The sequence below is a fragment of the Eurypyga helias genome, unplaced genomic scaffold (genome assembly GCF_000690775.1).
Source record: "Eurypyga helias isolate BGI_N326 unplaced genomic scaffold, ASM69077v1 scaffold1844, whole genome shotgun sequence".
NCBI classification, from domain to species: domain Eukaryota; kingdom Metazoa; phylum Chordata; class Aves; order Eurypygiformes; family Eurypygidae; genus Eurypyga; species Eurypyga helias.
Window position 1 is genome coordinate 9263 of NW_010248001.1, and position 16691 is coordinate 25953.

The window sequence follows — 16691 nt, forward strand, 5'->3', positions numbered from 1 at the left end:
AGTATCTGAAGTTGCTTTTGGATCCCAGTCAGCTCCCATCTGTCATGATCTGTTTTTAATCGAATGGGTTTTCCGTCTGAAAGTAGCTGTTGGATAGCGAATGAGTAGAAATATTTGTGTTGTGAATTAGCTCAGAGTGAAGCTACAAACTTTTTTTTTTTCCTTTCCACAACAAACACATGGAAAAATACTCTTCAGTGTAGTGTGGTTGGCCTGAAAATTGGCAACAGCAGCTTCCTTCCCAGGCTCTGACTCCACCGGTTTCTCTGCGTGGGTAAGATCTTTAAAGGGGGCCTGAAATCTTCACGTTACGCAGTCTTGCCCCCCTTCATGAAGGAGTGTAGAGCTGGTGTCAGCTCCCTGCGGGAGAGAGGTTGTGTGGCTTGGTTTTCCAGGACAAATGTGAGATGCAGCAGAGGAATAATCCAGGTTTGCTGGGGGTCGTGTTCTCGCTCCAGGGCAGTCTTTCCTTTGCCAGCCTTGATGGTCTCTGTTCTGGTGGGAGCAGCAGATATGTTTGGTACAATAAATGAGTCAAATTCAGGCTCTTAGTCCTTACTGCAGTGCTCTATGAAAGGCCCAGCCTGTGCTCAGCGTGCTCAGTTCTCTAATGCTGTGAAACCCGGCTGTGGTAGTCGGGAAGCAAACTGTCTTGGAGAATGAACGTGGTTGTAACAAGCAGGGAGGGAAGTGAGGCTGCAGGACCTCCGTGGTTTGCAGTACATCTCTCCTACCAGGAAAGAAGTAGTGAAAAATCCATCCCTCAGCAGTGCTTGGAAAATCATCATTAAGCCTGTTCAACATCTCTCCAGGGGTTTTCATGCAATACCTTTTGTTGTTAAAAGCATAGAAGCAATTACCCTGCATCAGCAGCTTGGAAGATGGGCTAGTGTCTTGGGGAGAGATTCTTATCCATCCCCCATTGCTGGAGACAGCTTCACTTCTGCATCCATGGCGAAAGGGAGAGTTCCTGCTGCCGTGCTGGGGTGAGGGAGGGGGGATGCTTTACTGTTTCCTCTGCCAGATCCTTATCTCACCCCATATGTGAAACCTGGAAATTGCTTTAAAGACCCAGGAGCTGGCCTAGCTGTGATTTCCATTACATTGGTGTTGCGTGGTCACTCTTGATGGCTCCATCCTGTGTTTGCTGAAGTCTTGTGTATCCTGTCATCAAGGCAGCAGGACCAGCGTTTGGCCTGAAGGCAAGCGTATGGGAGCATAGAATCTGGATAATTTTTTCCTGTATTATTTAAAATGTTTTGGAGGTACTAGGAACAAAAGGAAACATTTAGTTTTTTTACAGATATATGTATATATTATATGCATGTATGTGTGTGCAAATGATTTTTTTTTTTTTTTTTTAATCACAGCTTCTGGCAAAACAGTGTTTCTGTAAGATAATTGTTTTGGGGATGGATGAGGGCTGGAAAAGGGAAATCCGGGGCTTGTATTGCTGTTTCCACCGATGTAAGAAAACAGTGTCACTTCCACTGATCTGCTTTACCTCACCTTCGGATCAGTCACCGAGGTGCCAGAGGTGCCTGAGTGATAGGATGTGTCTCTGCAAGGGCTGCGTGCTGCAAGGTTGAGCCATTGTTGTGTGTGTGGGTGTTTGTAAGCAGCTGTGTTGCACGGCTGTAATCCCACAAGCCCCAGGAGCTGAGTTCCCTTTGAATTCTCCTGTTAAACTAGGGCCGTGTCTTCGCTGGGTAGAGCCACAGTCACACCTCTACGTACAAGCAAAACCTGGAGCATGGGGTTGGAGACCAGCAGCTCACAGTGAGCTGTTGCTTCAGGGGTGGTACAGCTCTCGCAGCTGTGCTTACAACAGGCCCAGGGATCCTCCAAACAGGCCGAGGTAGAGGGCAGGGTGTGCTACCACAGAGCAGAAAATGTGCCATCAGTCCATTAAAGCTTTCATGCCAGGGAGAGCAAAATCAGTGAGAGTTGGTGATGGGGAAAAGTGGGAGAACGCTGGGCATGTCCCTGAGACCTCTGCTAAAGGCTGCGGCAGGACAGTGGCTTTACATTAGGTTAGCCGTTCACCCAGGGACAATTCCTCACTTTGAGTAGGAGTGGCCAGTGAGATGCAGAATTTGCCTGTCCTGACTGTGCAGCCTTTGGAGATATCCTGTGCCTCAGAGCCCACCTTAAACTGTGTTTTCTTTTCCCTGAACAGGTCTATATCATCAATGTAACATGGTCTGACCTGACTTCCCAGACAATCTACCGGAGATACAGCAAGTTCTTTGACCTGCAGGTAAGTCTGTCGTGTTTAACATGAAATAATATTTCTACTCACACTTCTAGTTGCGTTCCCAGCTGGGCTAATCGTGCCTTTAAATAAGGCTTTGTGTTTGTTTGGTCTGGTACATGTCATGATCTTGAAACTTTTCAGACTCTGTCCTTGTAAGGTCTAAGATAAGTGGTTGGTATGCTCACAGTGACTAACTTGCACTGTAAAGATATTTAAAGCTGGTATTTTTATGAATGGTTCCTATTGAAAGATGGATCTAATTTTAAACACTTCAGATGCACTTAGAACAGAAAGGAAGCTACTTTTTGGGCCCCCAGAAACTACTTACCCAAATTGCTGAGAACAACAGTGCTTTTGCACACTCCCACAGCAGTTCAGTAATGGGCATGAGAGTGGAAACCTTCCAAACCCTCCTCCTAACCATCTACCCAGCCAGCCAGTGTCCTGGCTCCTGTTGTTTAGTACAGCTCCTTTGCTGTATTACATGACTGTGGATTTAGGTTTCTTCCAAAGCTTTCTTGCCGAATAGCTGCTGGCTGAAGTCTGAAGCTGGGAAACTAGAAAAGTCCAAATTACAAGTTTTCCTTATGGCATCAGCTACTTAATTTCTGGTGCTTCTCCATGACACCTGCAGGGGCAGGGAGAGCTTTCTGGTGGGTGTCCTATTTAGCGATAATCCAGATCCATTGATACCTTTGTAGGCAGTGAAACTCTAGATGCCTGGGGTTATGAAATTTCTGTTTGGAGATAGGTGAAAACAAAACCTGTGGTTTGACAGACTCCTGAACTTTGGAGGAAATGTTAAATTTGGGTTGGAGCATGTGGTTAGAACATCAAGTGAGTTGTCACAGCCAGTGTTAAGGATGTGCACAGCTGTCTGGGCTGTGTGCTGGGAAATAACATAGAGCAGGTTTTCCATAACAGATTAGAGAAAATTTGGGTACTTGGTATCCTCCCTTTGGGCACTTGATCTGAGATACCTTGAAGAGTCCTAGTTTCATCATTGCTCCTTCTTTATATGCTATTTCTGGTACTTAGGCTAGAGACTTCGTATGTCAGTTTTGCAAACTCTATTGGTTATGGCCTCCTGACTTTTCTGGGGAAAAACCAGACCATTTCTATAGCCAGTTCTGATGATTGTGTGGCTGAAAGACAAAAGAGGAATGTTCTTAAGCTTCCTCTTATCCCCCTCTCCACTTCTTACTGGTCTGAAGCACCAGGCCTGCCCAGTCCCACTGCTGTGAAGAGTGTGTCAGTGGCTTCTCTGTGTCTGATGTACCTGCCAGAGTCATCGCAAACACTTGTCAGTGTGCGGGTTATGGCTAAAGCTGTTTTTCTCTCGTCTTTTTCTTTTCTCCCCAGTTCTGTTTTCATGTATATGTTCTTCTGGGTCTCCTGGCCTTTCCTGGTAGGCTTGAAAAGTTCCCATCAAGTGCGGGGCCATCAATGGGGTTAGTGTGTTGGGCAGGAAATGATGTCTCAATCAGGGAGCAAGTCCTGAAAGGTCCCATTGATAAGTGCAAGGGGGCCTAGTGCCGGTGGAAAACTCCCGCTTGCACAACGCTTCTCCCCCCACGAGAAAATATGACAAGAAAGTAACAAAATTCCCTTCCTTAACCCTTTTCCTTCCTGGGGATCTCTGTCAGGGCCACCACTGCGTGAGCACTGACCCCTTTAGCTCCTTGAGCGTGAGGTGCACCATTACTGAAACTGAGGTCTTCACCTGGGCTTTCCATGGTCTCGTCATGTCTCTGGAAGCATGTCACTGTCGCCATCTGTGCCTCAATTTCCCAGCTATAAGATGGGGACAAGGTGCTGTGTGCCCATGCTGGCCGTAAGGTTATTTTAGATTCCCAGGGGTGATTCTTTCTTTCTGGGCTCTTGATGCTGCCAGAGCATCTCCTAGGTGAAGGAAGGAAAATGGGCGTTGGATCTTGAATTGCAGCTTGTATTGCAACTTGAATTGCTGCTCTAGTGAAGTCAGAAAAGGGAGTTGGTAAAGCAAAGGAAAGGGTAGGACAGTTTGGGAAAACCCTTGCATTTTGTTTGGGAAACTCGTGGCTTGATGCATAGTGATTCTTGCTCAGCAGCAAATGTTGCTTTACCACAGCACGGAGGTAAGCAGGAGTAGAAAGTTTCATGTAGAAGCTCTGCATCCCCTTTTCCAGCTGCTTGCAAGTGTCCAGGCTTAATGCTTGGTTAATGGCTCCCTGTGTCTGGTGGACCTGCTCCTGCTGTCTCTCTAGCTTCAGGCAGCTGCAACAGGGAGACCTTCATAGCATTTACAAGATGATCCTCCTGGTGTTGCAAAGCAGCTGTCAGAGTTTAGCACTGGAGGATTCCCCACATTTGCTGTCTGAATGATGACTGGCTGGTAGTGGGGCTCCAGGCTGGGCTGCACCTTGCCTTGCAGACAGTGATTCCCCGTCGTGCTAAGACTGCCTGAACGGGGGAGTGATGTTTGCAACTGAAAGCCTGGAGCAGACCTTTTGGTGATGACAGTCGTAGAGTAACGTGGGAGTGCCAGCCCACATTCCCCAAACCTGTGAGGGGCTGAACCTGGCTCTTGGTCTTGGATCACATGGTAGGGGGTGCCATCTGCTTGTTGAGGGCCAAGGTAGTCTCTTTAGATCCCTCTCACTTTGCACCATAGTGGGAGAGGAATCTGATTTCCAGTGTTTTGGTGGAAGCTTGAACTTCTGACCTAGCACTGCTTGGTGCTGTGCTTCGTGACCTAATACCACGCATGGTATTGTGGCCTTAGCATAATTAATTGACTTTGGTAATGTCCCTGCTTATCCCCATATGGCCCTTTCAGCAGAAAATCAAGCAAACGCTCAGTGTGTAGTGCTCTGCTGATTTGTGGGCATCACTTGTGTCCAAAACAGCTGGAGTCTGCAAGTCTCTGCCAGCTCCACTCATCCCACTGTGTCCACGACAGAGCTGCACTTTAGGGCTTCTTAAGCCTGCACGTGTCCTGTTTGCTCTTGACTGGAAGTGGAGGAACAAGGGCTGACTTGTAACGACTTAATCAGGGCTGCAGTGCCTGGGCTTGACAGTACTGGAGAGGACCCATGAGGAAACCCTGGGGCAAGGAGGGGGGAACACAATTAATTTCACTACTGCAATTTCATGTTTCTTTAAAAAAGAGCCCACCCTTCCCTGTCTCTGTGGGAAGTGGCTCAGTGGTTTTTGAGAGCCCTTGCATTGCTAGATACTGAGTTTTTTGAAACACTTCTTGGCAAATCCTCTCAGGCACTGCCGGCAGCAAGGGGCTGCTCTGTACCAGGGCTTCAAACCCCTGAAGGGTTTGGTCATGCTGTTTCAGCAGTGCATACGCTTGAATTGGGAGTCAGGCTGTTTTCAAAATGAGTAATAGGACAGTGAGACTGGACATATGATGGGATTTGGAAGCTGGAGTTTGGTGTCAGAAGTACAGCAAACAGAACCCAGTGCAACAAGCCAAGTGTCAGCCCTGTGCTGCTTCAGTGAGGGTTAGAGATCTATAAATATGGGCTTAAATTAAATCAGGGCGTTGCAGCATCATTTAATTGTGCAACCAAGTCACATCTGCTGCTGAATGTGGGTCAAATGATGGCAGCAGAATACATGTCAGTGCCAACGTTCCAGTAAATAGGATTGAAAGTATTGAATTAACTTTGCATAGATGAAAGCATTATGATAAATTGTTTGTCAAGTCCAATTATCTGTTGTCTTTCACCCTGGGGAGGTGTTTGCACCTGAGCATCACATGGGTCACAGCCAACTCCTGATGTAGCACTAAGTGCTGCTTTTCCATGCCCTCTGCACCTGGATGCTTCTCTCTTGCCCGTGATGCAGAACGGGGGAGCGCGTGGTGCCCGTCACTGCTGTAGCTGGTGCTGACCCTCACGACAGGCTGGTGGCTTCTTCAGGCATGTTGCCAGGGTGCCGTTTCGGGCCTCCCACCATCGCTGACGGATGTGCTGGTGGTGGTAGCAGAATCCTTTCCTGAGGTGGTAGTTGAGGTTGGCAATTCTCTTATTGCCCCCAGGGATGCTGAAAAAGGGCACTGTTTTATTTGGATAGCAGGGATAACTCCTGGCATTTCTACTCTGTGGTAAAAGACATCTGCAGATGTAAGGCTTGTGTTTTTTGGGGGGAAAGAGCTTTTGGAGGCTGTTAGCAGGATAGGGATTTGCAGTTGAGTGTGTGTGTAAATAATTACCCAAAGCATGAGGTGAAGTGTGGGGCTGCAGCCAGCTCATCCTCTCAGTGGCCATACTCGGCCGGGAAGCAGCGACAGTGTTTGTAGCTGGCAAATATGAAGGGTGACTCTTACCCCATTCCTCACTTCACCTTGCCAGTTGCTCAGTACCACCCTGGGCTCTTTGTAGGTGTTACGGCCCCAGCGAGGTGCTGCCCCTCACTGCTGAGAGACCCTCTTGCCAGCAAAGCAAGCAGGGAAAATGTGATCATGCTTCAGTGCCCAGTGTCTTAGCTTAAACCACCAGCGGCTCATCTTCTGCACTTTATCCAGCGACTCCAAATGTTCCGGTTGGATTTCACGCCTGTCTTACTCCATGCCTGGAGTCAGTTATGAACAGGACCAGAGCCTCAGCAGAGGGACCAAACCCTACATTCAGATACTGGCCTCTCTGTCGCTCCCATGAGGACGGCAGGGTCTCTGTGCTCGTTGCTGGGGGAGGATGCTTTCTCACAATAGCAGAATGCGGCTTTCTTCATGGCAAAACACAGCAGCTGGCTTTAGCGGCATGCCATAATCCTACACTGTGTTTCTGGCTGCGCGAGGGGTGAACGACATCCCCGCCGGAGCCGTGGCAGGAATGTTAGGTAGGCAGATTGCCGTCTCTCTGCACAATGACCCACACAGATGTTTTGGCTGCAAGGAGACATCTGAAATGTCACAATTTTGAAAAGGGAAATAAACAAGGCTCTCTTCAAGCATTTGCTTTTTGTATCAGTTAGCAAAAAATTATCTGCCTGATGTGGTCTGCTGATCTAAGCAGGTTTTCTTCAAAGTGGCGCAGAAAGAGGAACTCACTAGCAGCCAATTAGAACATTAAAAAAATAAAGAATATCAAAAATTTTATTAGGGAGCAGAAAGAGATATAAGTTGTTTCTAGACTGACGATAAAACATCAAGAGCTTCATTTGTTATTGCTAGGGTCATCCTGATTGTTTATAGTGCTGTAATGGAGTAACTGAGCATTGAAGAGGACGTTAAACAAAAAAGGAACTATAAAAAAAAGTAAATGCAGCCTGTATCTGCTTTTCTTTGACTGAAGTTCATCTGAATGCTACTGCTATTGATCGTTCTTCTGTTTTGTGCTCTTCTGAACAAACATCCCTTTCTTTGTTACCCCAAGCTCTATCAAATATTGTAACGTCCAGTCTCGCTTCAGTTAGGTGATTCTAACTGTGACATGTGCCTGAGCACCCAACATTTCACCGTGCCACTGTGATTCAAAATGAGACCTGGTGCCTTCAGGGTGCAGAGCGAAGGGCGAGTCGGTGCAGGGTGCTTATAGGGTAGATGCCTGATGGAGCTAACTCCTTTAGTTGATTTGGGTTAATTGCCTGAGTGGGGACCCACAGTCCCTAAGTCTGCTGGTCCAGTGCAGTCTAACTTGGTAATGAATGTTTTTGTAGGACCTACGATGTTTTGTGTTGTACCGTCCGTGCTTTTGCCTCTGCAGGAGTGGTGAATGGACAAGCTCAAGCATGCACTAATTGTGTCAGTGGTGAAGAGTATGAGTAACAATGCAAAGGGGCAAGCCTGCTCCCATGTTTGCCAGTGCCAACTCCTGACTTTCAACCCGCCAGGCCTTGCTGGCAGGATGAGTAGAGTCACCGCCTGGTCTTCTCAGCCATCCGCAGCAGCAGGGTCACTCTGCAATGCGTGATGCCACCTCGCGCGTAGCTCCTGACACTGCGGGAAGGGAAGGAGGGCTGTTGATGTAGCTCCACGCATGATGCAGCTTGCCCCTCTCACAGCGTGGGAGGTGTGTGTTAGAAAGATTCCCAGCCTCTGATGAGCTCAGGGAGTGTTTCTGTGGGGCTACGTGTGTGCGTCTGACAGTGCGTATGGAGACAGGCCGGAAAGCTGGAGGAGAAGGTGGGGTCGAATAGGGCAGGGGAGAAGGTGGGTAGGACCAGCATGGCAGGGGGTGGTTGCATCAAGCTGTGGTGTGAGCGCACAGTGACACATAAGGCAGAGGGGGAGAAGGTGTGCGTTCACAGCAGGAGATCTGGGTTCTGCAGTCAAAAAAAGCATGTGCCTCCCTCTGCTCTAGGATATGCTGGCCTCGGCCAGGATGTTCTGGGCTGCAAGGATCACATTTCTGCTGCTCCTCTTCCCTCGGTGTGGGATGCTGGGCCTCAGCATCCTGGCCCTGCTGTAGACACTGAGAGCTGCTGTGAAATCTTCCTCCAGACCAGGGGCCTGCCTCCAGACCTGACCTGCAAGGGTCAGACCCAGGGCTTGTCTTCAGGCCTGTCCCTGATAGCCACAGGGCTGCGGGGCTGGAGTTACTCCAGCAGTTGGGATGTAGGGTTTGGTTTGAAATCGGCTTCCTTAAGAGCAGGATTGAAACTGAACAAGCCTGGGAAAATTCAGAGGAAATCTGAACGTGGCTCTGTCAACATGTCAGTTCCCAAAGGTCAGCACCGGCTCCTTGGGGAGAAATGGCACGTCCTTTCTTCTGAGTAAACATAGGCCAGTTTTCTGCTGCTGTCCCGCACAGTGTGTGGAGAGGCCGACAGTGGCAAGGTTTGCAGGTGATGCAGAAAATCAGATTTTCAGGAGCCCTGAACTGCTGGTTGTGAGGGCTGACCATGCCTCCCATGTTTCAGCAGCAATGCTGGAGCCCCCCGATGCTGCCCTCAGAAAAATAGCCCCGTGGTGAGCTTACCAGTAACAGGGCTTGCTGGGGGAATTGAGATGCCCCTGGAAAAAAAAATAATGAATAGCTCAGATGGTTTTTGAGCTGGGAATGGTTGTCTCAGCTGATTTAAAGGCTGTTTAAATACTATGTGTCTTTGTAGGCCTCAGTCAGTACCTTAGGATAACAGCTGGCTTGGGGCAGTATGTTTGTCTTCAATGAATAAATGGAGTTGTTTATAATTCTTATTTCCATCATTATTTAAATGTTTGCTTGGCAAAACAATCTGTTCAGCTTCCAGTATTTGTTTCTAAAGAGACTTTACGCGTCAGACAAAGCTGAGGGCCGTGATGGGGAAATGGCAAAGTGCCTGCCAAGCTACAATATAGGCCACGTTCAGTGAACATGGCAAGTAACCTTCGGTTAAGAAAGCAACCCAGCCCCTGGGAACTCTGCCTTCCTAATTCTGCACTTGGGTGCTGTTGAGGCATAAAGCTGACACTTGAACTTACGCTGCAGCGCGGGAACCTTCTGCATGGCGGCTGTAGGGTGGTACTTGCCCCTCCGTGCCAATTTAATACACACCCCTGCCTGCCCCATGTGCAGGTCTGGCCAGGACACAGGTGACATTAGGAAGTGAGGTGGTGCTGTAGACAACTCCTCAGGGTGGGAGAGCAGCAAAGCAAGAACAGAGGTAATACCCATGCTACCTCATCTCGGTGGTCTGAGGATTCCATAGAGATGCCCCTCTGTAACGACAAGGAATGGGTTTTGCTATCAGGATTGAAGTTTCTGTTTTCTCTAGATGCTGCGTTGGTTCACAGGTGAGTCTCCCAGTGGTGCCATCTTAACCACTCACTCACTGTGCACAAAAGGTGTTGCAATACCAGAAACACCCACATGAGTCTTATACATTCTGGATGTGGTGGCAGTGATGGATGCTGTTTGGGGTCATTGCACCACATGGGCATATTCCGTATGATGCTGGATGTCAACAGGTCCTTATTTTCCCTGGTGTTCATGTCTTGTGTGTGGAATCAGTAGTACTGAAACATGATCAGCAGGTTGAGGGAGGTGATACTCCCCCTCTGCTCAGCTCTTGGGAAACCCCACCTGCAGTACTGTGTCCAGCTCTGGGGTCCCCAACATAAGAAGGACATGGACTTGTTGGAGTGAGTACAGAGGGAGGCCAGAAAGATGCTCAGAGGGCTGGAGCACCTCTGCTATGGGGACAGGCTGAGAGAGCTGGTGTTGGTCAACCTGGAGAAGAGAAGGCTCCGGGGAGACCTTATAGCACCTTCCAGTACCTGAAGGGGCTACAAGGAAGCTGGGGGGGACTTTTTACAAGGGTCTGTAGTGACAGGACAAGGGGTAACGGGTTTAAATTGAAAGTGGGGAGGTTTAGATTGGATGTCAGGAAGAAGTTCTTCACAGAGAGGGTGGTGAGGCACTGGAACAGGTTGCCCAGAGCAGTTGTGGGTGCCTCATTCTTGGAAGTGTTCAAGGCCAGAGTTTTTGCTCTGCATGGTTTCATGGGGCCTGGATCCCACATTGAGTGCCCTGTTAATCTCATCAGCCAGGCAAGAGTGTGAAGCGTATCTCTGAGGTGTGTGATCTTGCTCTGATGATGATGACTGCCAGCTCCACTTCATGGAGGAAGGCCTTGGAGCGTTCAGAGGGGAGTGTGAAAAGAGGGGAGTTAGAAAGTGGCTCCGATTTCAGGTGAAGAGTGAGAGCTCATAAAGCAGAGTTCCCCTGGGAGACCTAATCTCCAAAATAGCAGTTGTGTGAGTTGTGTGAAGCCTCTTGGTTTTTTTTCCCAGTAAGCGCTTTGAGCCTGGGCTGCTTGGGTCAGAGCTTCCCCTGGCTGCAGAGTTACAGGTAGAGTCAGGGAAGTCTTAGAAATTAAATGAATGGCAGAGCTCAGCAGTGATGAACTCTCACTGCTTATTAAAAGCCCAGTAGGGTGGATTTTTAGTGGGTGTATGGACTTTGAGTATGAGAGAAGCCTTCACTGAAGACGCTTGACCTAAAGCTGTGTAAGCTTTGGGAAAAATGTGGGCAAGTTCAGCAGTGGTGCCAGTTCCTGGTTCAGCTTCTCTCTCCGGTTCGGATCTGATGGCTGTGAAGTAATGCCACATTACCAGACGCTCGCATATTCATGACGTCGTCTTGTTCTAAAAATACTGAGACTGAAAAAGTTTCTGCGGATATTATTAGGAATTTATAAACAAATTGCTTTACCTGCTTTTTGCATACATGCATTTTTTTATGAATTGTCTAGAAAAAGTTTAACTTGGGTAGGTTTGTCCAACCCAAGAATCTCAAGGGAGTGCTGCAGAATGGTAATGGATAGCAGATTTCTCAGTGGATGAATTCACATTGTCTGGAGTGAAAACTTGACTTACAAAGGATTAAAGGCACTTCTGGGGAACAGGAATATCCTTATATCCTACTGTCAGGTAGTCTGCATCTGCCATTTGAACTACACAAACTTGTTACCTGCAGAGATCCTTCAAGAAATACCTGATGAGTATCAAACTCCACTTACAGGCTTGTAGCAAACACAGAAAGCAGTGAAATTAGTTAAAAGGGTTATTTGATAGGAATTAATTCTCTTGCTTTCTAGAGGTTTGGGTTGTGTAAGTTATCAGTACCTACACCCCACACCTATCACTGACCTGGAGTCTGTGAGGAGCGTGGGCACCCTGTGGTGTGGGAAGGGCTCTCCTGGATACAGCCACAGAGAGGAAAAGCAGCAAATTCTCTCAAAGGAACTGAGCTGACTTATATCAGCTGAGGAGGATTCAGACCTATTTCATAGCTGTTGATTGCTTTTCATGTTGAAAGTCAAACGCATCAGGATGCATGAGTCTCTGCAAGGTTGTGGTGCTAATGGAAAGCATATGTTTAGAAAGACATGCCTGAAATTGCCAAAAATTCTGGACCATGGTAGAAAATTTTCGTACTGGGCCCATGCCTCCTAGTTTTTGTTCCTGGATGATATATTTTACAAGGGGTTATGCAGAATCATGGTAAAACTGTGCTGCAAGTCTTTCTTCAGCAAAGCATGTCAAGGCCTAATGTATACCTCCTGTGTTAATCCTACCTCCATCTCCATTATTCTGGTGTTGGAAGGTCTCCTCATAGCCCATTGGGTCTCCACAGCAGGATTTAAAGCTCAGCCTTGGGAGGAGCCCAGTTGTTTGTTAACCTTGTTCCAGGTTTTGTTTGCTGGAACAATAAAACACAGGAGAGCAGTTTGGCTGTGGGACTGGCCCCAGCCAAAGCTACAGCTCTGGGGCTGCTCTCACAGGGGCAGTGAATTCTCCAAGTGCCACTTTATTAGCGCATTTCCTCTTTTACCACAGACCAAGATCAGCTTTTTTTTTTTTTTTAATCTCCGTGTGAAAATTAAATTCCTCGGCAGGATTTTTCTGTGTCCTTTCTTCCCTGAAGCACCCAAACCCAAGAAGTTCAGGCATGACTGAACTTCAGGCACCCCCTCCACTGCTTCGCCGCTCTCCCCCATTCGTACTCAACTTTCAATTATTTATACTGCCGGAAAATCGTGCGGAGTTCACACCCCCAGCCCTGAAACACAATTCCGCTTTTGTGCAGGGAATACAATCCTTCACTTTCATTAAGTGTGCAGAGACCAAGATGAGAAGTGCCTGTTGTGTTCGCATCCCTTGGCTCGTGATGAGAGGAGCTGGTTGTTTTCGCAAACGTCCTAAATAGCCCTGCAAGGGTTATGGGGAGTTTATTTACATTATTGCATTTAAGTGCAAATAGAAAGTTGCCCAGCCATAATGGAAAGGTTATGCAGGACTCTGTCAGGGCTCTTTTCCCTGCCACCTCGCCCCTCCCGGCTCTCTGCTCCTACAAGCTCAGATGTGGGAAGGCTGTGTCTGGAAGGAGTCATAGCTCTTGGTCCTGTTACACCAGGGTTTGCTTACAGGACAAACAAAAGCATCAACTGGCGTCTCTTGTACTGTAGACTGCATGGCTGTAGGAAAGGCTTCTGGTCAGGCTTACCCCAGCCTGATTTATGAGTGTTGGGTGCTATTTGCTTCTTCCCTGTAGCACCCTAATAACTGACCTTTCCTGCAGAAACAGCGTAAGGAGGATGAAGTCTGGAGGGTTTTTTCCACCTTATTCCCTCCCTGCTGGCCTAGAGTCTCAGCATGCTGCTTTTCTGTAGCCGGAGCAGTTTCATGTCTCGTGCAAACACAAGTATTCCCACTGCAGAACCGTCTTTTGCAATTTCCCCTTTCCCTCTTCAGGGGAAGCATCAATGAGTCTCCAGTGGAGTGGTCAGGGCAGGAAAACCCACAGAACAGCCACACTGCTGAGCAGATGAGCAGTGAAGTCATGCAAAAAGCAAGAATACTGATGCTCTGGGGGAAGCACAGCTTTGTGCACGCTGGCTCCTGGGTGCCCTGTTTGACCAAAACCTGGCCAAGCTGAGGGCTTTGCTCTCCACCTTTGGCCTTTCATTTAAAGGGGGAGATCTGGTCTACAGGATCCATGCAGAAAAGGGAGGATTTGAACTCTTACAGCATGTCAGATCCTTTGGCACTGCCCTGGCTGGTAGCCCACTGACTCCACACCCTTCGTGGAGCATTTAGCTGTACAAGTGCCATAACCGTAGTTTTCAGAATCTGCCCATTTAACTGTTGGGTTAGCGTTTGCTCTTCCCTGCCCATGCCCAGGAGGAGTATGGCAGGCTTGATGGTCCCTTGATATGTGTGTGAGAAGAGGGTCTCCTGGGAGCATGCCATAAGCGTGGCTTGGACCCCACAGCCTTCCCAGGTCCAAACCCTGAGAGCTTCGTTCTGGGTAGCCTCAGGGGTGTAGCAGCGGGTTGCACTGTTCAGGCCTGCAGCTGCGGCAGGGTTGGCGTGAGCCGCTGCCATCCCTCATGGTGCAAGTGAGTCCTTGCCCACACTGGAGTGCAGCTGGGATGCTGTGAGGGTGCAAAGCCCCAGAACAGAGTGAGGAGCTGCACTCCAGTGAGGAAGTCCATGCTTTGGAGTGGAGCGAGTTGCTGGCAAATTCTTGATTGGCAGAATATGTGAACAGGCTCGGAGAGGACTAAGCAGAGACTCGGAAAAACATCCCTGTGTTTAAGGTAATTCCTGTAAATCTGCAGTACGAGCAGGGCTTTGTACCAGAGCTGTTGGTGAGGCATCAGTGTCCATGCAGGGATGTCTCTGATTCACCAGGTGCAGTCAAGGGCAGATCCTAATCCATGTAGAGGTGTTTTGGCTGACTGAGTTAACTTCAGAGCTGTGTGCCTGGGTTGTGATGCATGTGCTTTTTTAAGGGTGTGTTAAGAAAACCAGTGGGACTTGCTGAGCTGCTGTCTTCAGACAGGTGTTTTGAGAGGGGTGACGGACAAACCACAGAAACACTGTGAGAGGAAAATGCCAAATGGGAAGGAATCAGAAAGCAAAACAGAAAAGGTCTATATAAAATGGTATCAGGGAAAAAAAGATTCTTTCAAAGGACTAAGGTGAGTTTAATGATCAAAGTTTTGTTTTACAAGGAGGATCTCTTACCTACTTGGAACAGAAATTATTTCAGAGGCTTTTCCTTTTATTTGGCTAATCTCTGGCTTTTGACAGCCCAGTGAGTTGGGACATTTTGGCCTCTTTGTGGTCTGGGGAGATTTGAAATCCAAGTCCAGGCTTCTCCTGGTCACTACAGTGATGCACCACTGCTGCCTGAGCAAAGCTATGTGTCCCTGATGAAGAAGATAGGTTGTGGGGTGGTACGTGGTGAACACCTGTATCCCCCTAACAAGTCCAGGCGGTCTGGTGGCTCTTAGTGCGGCTTTGCAAAGACCTGCGTAGTTGTCAGTGATGCTCATTGTGTTACTGTGCTGAGGGTTAGAGGGTGCCGGTCTCTGACACATCTGACTTGCATGTAAGGGTAGGATTTAGCATTTGGTGTTTCGGGAGGTGGCACAGATCTGTTTGCTGGCTGGGGACTGGGAATAAGGCAGATAGAGCAGTGAAGAGTGGTGTGCTCCACAAGGGTGGTCCCTGGCTATCCTTAAGCAAAGGGAGGAGTTTACAAAAACAATTTCCAAGGTGGTGAGAAGCCCTGCAAAGTTTTGGGGTGGCTCTGGGTGTGGGACAGCCCTGGATTATACAGCTGAGCTGTGGGCGTGCTGTGGGCTGCAGGAGCACTAAGGCTGTAGTTTCCTGCCTGATGCTGTTAAGAAACCTCATGTCAAATCCTGTTCCACTCTTAAGTCAAAATATATTTCACTGCCTTAGCGTGGGGATGTTTTTTGTGTAATTAGGAGCCGGGATTCTGTGGTGTGGAACGAGGAGCAGGGAACTGCTGGTGTGGCAGGGAGGTTATCTGGAAATACCCACACATAAAACGGGGGCTATAATCAGCCCTCCTGGAGAAAGTTTATTCATTAATGTCTGTAAAATGCTTTGAAGTCTTCGGCTGGGATTCTTTTTGACAGAGCCAAACGTTAGCTGTATTACAGTAGCTAAGCCAGACCTGAATGACCATGTTCCCTCTCCTCCCCCCGAGCCCCCACCCATTTCTAACAGGGTTTGGTGAAGAAGTGAAATGTCAGCAGAGTGACCAAGGAGAAGTGAACTGCTCAGCAGAAATATAAACAGTGCTTTTCTTTCTTGGGATTATGTCCTGGTCCCATGAACTTTTGCTGCTGGGAGTGGAATTTGTAGAAGGGATGAGGAGTTTCTTTCCAGGCTTGTACCATGTTATCCCAGCTGGTAACTGGTTTAGGGTCCCCTTGCATTAGTGCCTGGTGCCCTTTGGATGATTAAAATCATCCCAGCTTGTCTTGATGGCAAGTCACCACGGTCAAACTGGGATGTTAGGATGGGAGGGAGCCATGGCTGCCGATGGGGTGCACAGCAAGCAGGGGAAAGACTTTGCTTGGACAAAACAAGGAAGCCCCAAAGCAGGATGCAGGGGAGAACTGGTTTGATGGGGCACTCGGCTCTGGCTGTCCATAAGAGTCCCTTGCTTCATGCCTGTCCATTTCTTACAAGTCACCACGGTCAAACTGGGATGTTAGGATGGGAGGGAGCCATGGCTGCCGATGGGGTGCACAGCAAGCAGGGGAAAGACTTTGCTTGGACAAAACAAGGAAGCCCCAAAGCAGGATGCAGGGGAGAACTGGTTTGATGGGGCACTCGGCTCTGGCTGTCCATAAGAGTCCCTTGCTTCATGCCTGTCCATTTCTTACAGGAATATAGCATTTGCATTTTGATTTGTTTGATTTCTGGTGTTAGACAGTGAGGCTTCATGATGGTGTTGGTGTCAACAAGGGACATTTTCTTTCATATGAAGGAAATGGGGCAGGCTCAGTCCATGCAGGACGGTGCTTGTGGATGGGATCTCAGCCTGGAGCTGGGCAGGTAACTGGCTGCACCAGGAGTTGTGGTGTGAGAATGTGTCCCAAAGCATGAGCTGCTGTTACAAAACTGATATCTGGGCTTGCACCCATTTGATCTGGGTGGCAGCTAAGAACATCTCATCAGCGTGGCCTGATG

General features: G+C 48.4%; 1 protein-coding gene across 1 annotated transcript in view; it reads left to right on the forward strand.

Moving 5' to 3' along the window:
- Nucleotides 1-2179: 2179 nt before the first annotated feature.
- LOC104509071 (SH3 and PX domain-containing protein 2A-like) overlaps nucleotides 2180-16691 on the forward strand; it is a gene marked incomplete at its 5' end in the record, with an annotated part of 111567 nt that continues 97055 nt past the window's right edge. Inside the window, one exon of the mRNA XM_010150890.1 lies at nucleotides 2180-2260. Within this exon, the coding sequence (XP_010149192.1) occupies nucleotides 2180-2260 (81 nt within the window). The remainder of the gene's footprint in view (nucleotides 2261-16691) is intronic.